The 7,733-nt window shown below is 37.8% G+C and overlaps 1 protein-coding gene across 1 annotated transcript; it reads right to left on the reverse strand.

The window, feature by feature from the left end:
• Window positions 1–6,562: 6,562 nt before the first annotated feature.
• Or4d5 (olfactory receptor family 4 subfamily D member 5) lies at window positions 6,563–7,507 on the reverse strand. Its single transcript, XM_048417470.3, has one exon. It carries the CDS (start codon window positions 7,505–7,507, stop codon window positions 6,563–6,565), a length of 945 nt encoding a protein of 314 aa, XP_048273427.2.
• Window positions 7,508–7,733: the final 226 nt, after the last annotated feature.

A 7,733-nucleotide genomic window follows, 5' to 3' on the forward strand; every position in this document is an offset into this window, starting at 1 on the left:
GGAATGTATAAAGAGTATTATAAATTATTATTTATGGCTACAGAGAAATCTATGGTCATTCATGCTTCATAGTCTATTCTGGTAGGAAGTGTAGACTGACAAATAATTCCAATAATCCTAAGGTAATAAATGAATATGGTAAATATGAAATGATTTTTCAACAAATATCATAAATATTGCATTCTTTTTTCTTTATTCTTCATCTATGTACTTTGAGAAATTTTCTAAACAGCATATTATATTTTTATTAGTAAAACTGCATACTAATAAAAATTTAATTACTTTAAATTCCTTCAGGCATATAATTGATATCTTTGACATCATGGCATTTCAAAAAAATCCCATTTTCATATTTATAGGTACAAAATTAAATAAAATTATTATTGCTTAAAAAAGAAACAAAAAGGAAATAAGCAGAGCAAGATCAGTAGATTAATACTGAAGGAACAAAGGAAAATGACAGGAAAGTAAATAAATCTATTCCCATGTAAGTAAATAAATATTATTCCCATGTAACCATATTGGTAGGGACAGCTCAAGCTAAAAGTAAAATGGAGTGGAGAAATGTAAGAAACATAATCAGATGACTTTAAACAATCCTAGGTCTCAAGAACTGAGACAATGACATCTCCAACTTCATTCCAACCTACACTACAGTCTTCACACATAGATGTGCCTCTCTTCATGGGTACTACCCTTCCTGGGGCTCCTGTGGCGACAAGATGCTTGTCATCAGCCTCACAAGAGACCACTGTCCTCAAGTCTGCACAATGGCTGAGTATAGGAAAGCATGCTCCACTTGTGCCTCAGATCATTCAGTGATGTTCATGGTCTTTGGTAGGTCTCTTTACTTTATATCTACATATCAAAGTATCAGCCCATGCTGCTCAACAGATATGTCTCTGTCCTTAACTATGTCATCACTCTCCTGAGCCACTCACCCTCAAGCTCTATGTAAGAAAGGTAATGCCTTGAGTTGTTGTGGAATATTAATTTAAGATGTGTTAGAATTCATTTATGCCATAGACCGTTTGTTTAATGGTGCAAAGATATGGTGCGTTCTTTTATGTTGTGAGGCTGTGTTACTTTGCCTATCAAAAACACCTGATTTTTCTAATAAAGAGCTGAACATCCAATAGCAAAGCAGGAGAAAGTACAGGATGGGTTGGCAGGCAGAATAAATAGAAGTAGAAAAAGAGGGATAAAAAAGCAAGAGAGATCAAGAAGCAAGAAAAGAAGGGGCCAGTCACAGAGCCACAGAGCTAGCCATGGAATAAGAGTGTAAGTAAGATTACAGAAACAAGAAAAGGAAAAGGCCTGGAGGCAAAAAGTAGATGGGATAATTTAAGAAAAGCTGGCTGGAAACAAGCCAAGCTATGACCAACCATTCATAAGTAATAACAAGTCTCAATAAGTTTTATTTATTTGGGAACTGGGTGGATAGCCCCCAAAGAGCTAAGAATTAAAATAAAAACAACAATATTAAGGTCATTTTTTTAATTTTTTATCTTTCTATTTTTTCCATTCAAAAATTTACACTTCCTCCCCTCCTCTCATTTACCTTTCCCTCCCCCACTCATCATCCTCCCCCCCCAACTTGAGAGAGGGCAGGGAACCCTGCCCCATGGGAAGTCCAAGGCCCTCCCCACGACGTCCAGGCCTAGGAAGCTGTACATCCAAATAGACTAGGGCCCCAAAAAGCCAGTACATACAGTAAAAACAAGTCTTAGTGCCTTTATCAAAGGCTTCTAAGTCAGCCACAATCAGAGAGTCCAGTTTGATCACATACTTGTTCAGTCCTGGTCCAGTTGAATTTGGTGAGCTCCCATTAGAACAGGCACACTGCCTCAGTGGGTGGACCAACCCCTCGGTCCTGACTTCCTTGCTCATCTTCTCCCTCCTTCTGCCCTTCAGCTGGACCTTGGGAGCTCAGTACTTGCTCTGATGAGGGTCTCTGTCTATATCTCTATCCATAGCCAAATGAAAATTCTATGGTGATATTCGAGAAAATCATCAGTGTAATAGTGGAGCAAGGACAAGGTGATTTAAACTCACTGCTGTGCAGAAATAATGTTGGTCACAAGTCAAAAGAAGCATCTTTATAACATTGTTAGATTGAATTTTTACTGGAATTTGCTTAACTATGTCAGAAGCATGGGGTATTCATGTAATACCCTAAGCTAGTAAAAGATAAGCCTTTATAAATACATGCCATACATATTAGATTATCCTCACTACCCTTGCTGCAGCCTTCCAAGGGTCTCTATATATGTCAAGTCATTTTTTCTCTGACTCTCTAGGTTTGAAAGTATGACTCCTTTTCCTGTGATTCTAAGGAAACTTTATCATCTCATTAGTACATTGACACATTCAGGACTCTGAAAGCCTATGAGGCAAACTAAGGTAGACCTATGAATGGAGAAGGAAGCAAGATTCTGTTAACGATCCTCAATTATTTATGAGAAATATTATTATGAAAATGATAAAACCATTTTATTGTCTTTGAACACGTGCAAAATGTTTTCTTATATTTGTCAGGCTTTCTTGTATCTACAATATATTGAGGGTATTAAGACTATTCAACAACAGTAATGGTGCTTGCCTCTAAAACTGAAGAACTTGAGTTTGATCCACAGGTCACACAAAGTATAAGGAGAGAACTAACCAGTACAAATTGTCCTCTTATCTTCATATACATGCTGTTATATGTGCCCCCAACACACAAACACACTCACAGAGAGAGAGAATATTATTTAAAAAATAACTTAAAGCAAAATTGAGTTAGCGTTTTTAATATTGAGAATATTGAGGTCATCTTATATCTCTGAAAATGACATAGAACGTAATAACACTTTTGTTCCAGTTTAGTAACATTGGCACAAGTTAAACAAAGGATTCCAGGTTATTTATAGAGTTCTGAATCCTTAAAATACATAACAGCAATTCTTTCTACTTTGTTTTTATCTTGTTGTTATTCATTGCTATTTTCCAATTTATTTATTATATTTATTTTTTTAAATCAGAATACATTGCTTGCTTTTTGAGATATAGTCTTCTATGCATCCCAGACTGGCCTTGAACTCACAGTCTTCATTGATCTTCATGACTTCTGAGATTAGAAATATTTGCCTAGAAGAAAAAATTATTTGAAGCTCTAGCAATCACAGATTCCAAAAGAATTATAGACTCTACCTAGGTCTAGCCAAACATACTTCTCTAATAGATGCCAAATATCATCATTAAAGTTATATTTCAGTAGATAGATAGATAGATAGATAGATAGATAGATAGATAGATAGATAGATAGGGAGATAGATATGGAGATAGAGATAGAAGCAAATAGTATATGACGTTATATACATTAATATGCATAGCAGAGATAGTAGTTAGAATGTTTTATACTGTAAGCAAGCCAAATAAATTTCATCCACCTCATGTAAATCATTTAAAAAACAAAAAGACAGCCCATACATGGAGGATCCTTAAGTTTTACATGCCAGATGTCAATGGACAGATGGCCAGCGAAGCCAATGTTCTTAACTCCAACCACTGTCAATACACATTGAGGTACTTGATCTATATTGACCTATTTTTGAAAATGGTAAGCAATGATTTCAACAGAAAGAATCAAAAGGTGTCAGTCTTTTGATAATTGCTTTATCATTTTGCTCTGCCAAAATATACCTCCCATCTAGAAGAAAGAAATAATAAACTTCTGATTAGTAATTTGTTCTGAAGTGCAACATTCCATCTTGGAGGGAAGCTCATTAAAACTCAAGAATCTCTAAAGGTTGACCCAGTAAGATTTGTAAATGAATAACCCACAAGTCTCAAGAAGTCCCTGAAATTTAAAAAGATTTGCAAAGTTCATCCCTCCTGAAGGTCGCATAGCAGTGAAAACAGATGAGTAGAGAAAACCCTCCAGCTTGCCAAGCTACAGGCAGGTCATGCAGTGGGCTCTGGGAGCCTAGCTTTCATTAGTCATCACCCATGCTTGAAGAGGTTTTAGTGATGCATCTGCCTTTGAGTTGTCTCCATGTCTGTCAGTAATCAAATAAATGCCAACATAAATTGGACTTCAGCGGTACCATTCCTTTGGTGTGTCTTCAGTTCCCTCTCTGAGGTAAACAGGTGTTTGCTTACATCTCCCCAGTACAAGTGCCACACAATAGTTATCATTCTGTCAAGCAATTATAAAATCTTACAGTTTCTAAGTTTATAAATTTCTTTAGATTCCCCAGTCTCATAAATTTAATTTCAAGTTCAGTTCTAAATCAGATGAAAAGCGGTTATTAAATTTCCAGCCAGCTGTGTTGCTACCAGTTTACTCTGATACATTAATTTTATAGTCTACCAGAACTATTTTGTAGTTCACAGGGCCAACATTTTGAGAGCAATAAATCAAAATGCGTAAATAGTCTCCTTAAAACATGTATTCATTGTGCTTTCTGTTTCAAATATTTATTGTGGGGCTGAGATGGGCAGGCACAAAAAGCTAAGTCTTGTAATCAAGGTAACAATTATGAGCCAGGTGTGAGTACACGCTTACAATTTCTGTATTTAGGAGACTGAGACAGAAAGATCTTACATTTGGGAACAACCTGAATCGTGTAGCAAGGCTTTGTCTCAAAAATAATGTCATGAAAATTCCCTGTACCATGTACAGATGGATGATGACTCACGCATATGTATAGACATCACTAATTGGACTCAAAGGGCTACAAAAAAAAGGAGGATTTGAAAGGGAGAAGTGTTTAAGGGATCTTGGGAGGCTTTAGAGGGATTTTGGATATAATTATGATACACTGTATACAAGTGTGAAGTTTCCAAGGAAAAAGTACATAACAGGTTTAGTATTTATTGTCCTTTCTCAACATCATTTTTACATATAGTGTCTAGGCCTGAGTAAATCAGGAGAGCATAGCAAAGAGACTCCAAAGCTTCTGAAATTAAAGGGGAGCTGCTAAGGATGCTTATGAATCTTCTCATTCCACCCTCTGTCTAAGAACCAGAGAATGGAGCGCCAACACAACAGTCAACCTCCACTCTAGACAGTCTGGAAGACAGCAAAACTTGAAAGACATGAAGAATAAAAAGATTCATTCATACCAGTTGCCTTAGTTACTAGTCTTCTATCGCTGTGACAAAACTCCATGACCAAGGCAACTTACAAAAAAATAAAACCAAACAATTAAATTTGGGTCTTACGGTTCCAGATGGCCCATGATCATCATAGCAGCGATCATGGAAGCAAGGAGCTAGGCATGATGTTGGAGCAGTAGCGGAGATCATACATCTGATCCCAAAGTAGGAGGCAGAAAGAGAACTAACTGAGCATGCCACTGGCTTCTGGCACCTCAAAGTGACAGAAGTCTTCTCCAACAAGGCCTCTTCCTACAACCACCTAATCCTTCCGCAATAGTTCCATCAGGTAACTGAGCCGACACTTTCACATAAACTACCTCATCAATGTTCTGGATGTTAGTTCCCTAAAGTCAATTCTTCTGGGCCATATGGAACTGTAAGCACCCAATTAAATGCTTTCTTTTTAGAAGCTGACATGGTCAAGGAGTTTCGTCACAGTGATAGAAAAGTAGTAACTAAGGCAACTGGTATGTATGAATATTTTGTCCAAACTTCCTCCCCCAATCTTCTAATCATCATGTATTCAGTTCAAGAATCGCCCTCCCAATGTGTCTCATTCTCCAAATACCACAAACCTAATCCAAGGTAAAAGGCCATATTTGCATATTTGTGTTTTCCAGAAAGGCTGACCCTAAGACACAAAAAGAAGTTTTAGATACAATGTAGGATTTAAGCTAGGATTGACCTAGGTTCAATTCCATAAATAAGCTGAATACTTAAACAAGTTATTTAGTATCTCTAATCTGTAAACTGATGATGGTGCATAATTCAAATAATATTGAGGGAATTAAAAAAGAATATAAATATAAGCTACTACACTCAATGCCTGTCACACAGAGCTCTCATCAAGAATGATGGTGATGATGGCAAAAATGATGATGACGATTTTGATGACTATGGTGATCACAGTGAGTGTGATGATGATAATAGCAATGAGGGTATTAATAACGGTGGCAATGCTGATGATGTTAATAGCTATGGTTTTAAGAAACTATGAGAGCAAAATTAACTTGCCAAGGTAATTTTCTTTCTTCATTGACAGTCATTCAGCCTCCTGAAATATATATAAGATTGCACATTTATTTTAATCACCTGCCTCTAAGAAATTGAAAAAAAATCCTCTGATTTGTATAGAAGAAATATCAGGAAAGGGTCACCAGCTTCATTACTTGTGGGTATATTGCAGTATAAACTGGAACATTCTTATCATGGTCGGCATCACAACCATTCTTTCTAAATTACTACCTTTTCTTCCTAGAAGGCACATAGTAGTTCTGAAATGTTCTATTCATGTTCCAAATGCCAGAAATTAACTCTACTTAAAAGCAGTTTTTAAACAACAGGCACAGAGTCTTATCTACTTTATGGATCTTCTGGATCATTTTTCAGTCCTCAAATTCTGGCTACTGCTGAGATGTCAATGCTCTGAGGGACCAAGAAAATCTTTCTGCCTCCTCCACAGCTTTTTCATGGCTGCAATCACTTCTTTATTTCTCAGGGTATAAATAGCAGGATTCAGCATAGGAGTGACCATTGTGTATAGCACAGAAACTGCCTTATCCATGGGGAATGTTCTAAAAGGCCTTGCATAGATGTAGATGCAAGGCACAAAAATTATAGTCACCACAGTGATGTGAGAGGCGCAAGTAGACAGAGCCTTGCTGCGACCCTCCCTGGAATGACTTCGGAGCATCAAAAGCAGGGCAGTGTAGGAGCCCAGCAGCACAAGAAAACACATGAGAGTGACCAAGTCATTGTTAGAAACCATCAGAAGCTCTAGAACAAAGGTGTCAGTGCAGGCCAATTTGATCAGTTGTGGCACATCACAATAGAAGTTGTCCAGCTTGTTAGGACCACAAAATGGCAGATGCACAGTCAGTCCAATTTGCACAATGGAGTGGATAAAACCTCCTACCCATGAGGCTGCCATGAAGAGCCCACAGACTGTCTGGTTCATAATTAGTGTGTAACGTAGGGGCTGGGAAATGGCAATGTAACGGTCATATGCCATGACAGTCAGTAGGAATATCTTGATGCCTCCAATGAAGTGGAAAAAGAACAGTTGCGTCAGGCAGGCTCCGAAGGAAATAGTGGGGCTGTGTGAGAGCAAGTCAACCAGCATCCTGGGGGCGGTGATTGAAGAGTAGCAGAAATCCAAAAATGAAAGGTTGCCTAAAAGAAAATACATAGTCGTGTGCAAGCGTGGGTCCGAGGTCACTATGGCCACAATAAGAAGATTGCCAGTTACAGTCAAAAGATACACTGCTGAGAAGACAGTGAAGAATAGAAACCGAAGCTCCCATACCTGCGAGAGCCCCAAGAGGATGAACGCTGCCACCTGGGAATGGTTTGTTGGGTTCATCTGCCTGGTATGACCTGGTAATTGAGCCAGTCAAGGAAAATGGACATATTCATTAAAAGAACTACAACTTTCTGAAATAATTCTCTCTGTCCCTTCTGGAGCAAATGTCTACTATTTTATTTAACATCAGAATATCTTATAAATATATGACTCAGCAGATAAAGATACCTCCCACAAATCATGATGACCTTGAGTTCAGTTCCCAAAACCCACATAGCGGGTGGGG

Source organism: Myodes glareolus, chromosome 4 (genome assembly GCF_982192425.1).
Source record: "Myodes glareolus chromosome 4, mMyoGla1.1, whole genome shotgun sequence".
Lineage (NCBI taxonomy): Eukaryota > Metazoa > Chordata > Mammalia > Rodentia > Cricetidae > Myodes > Myodes glareolus.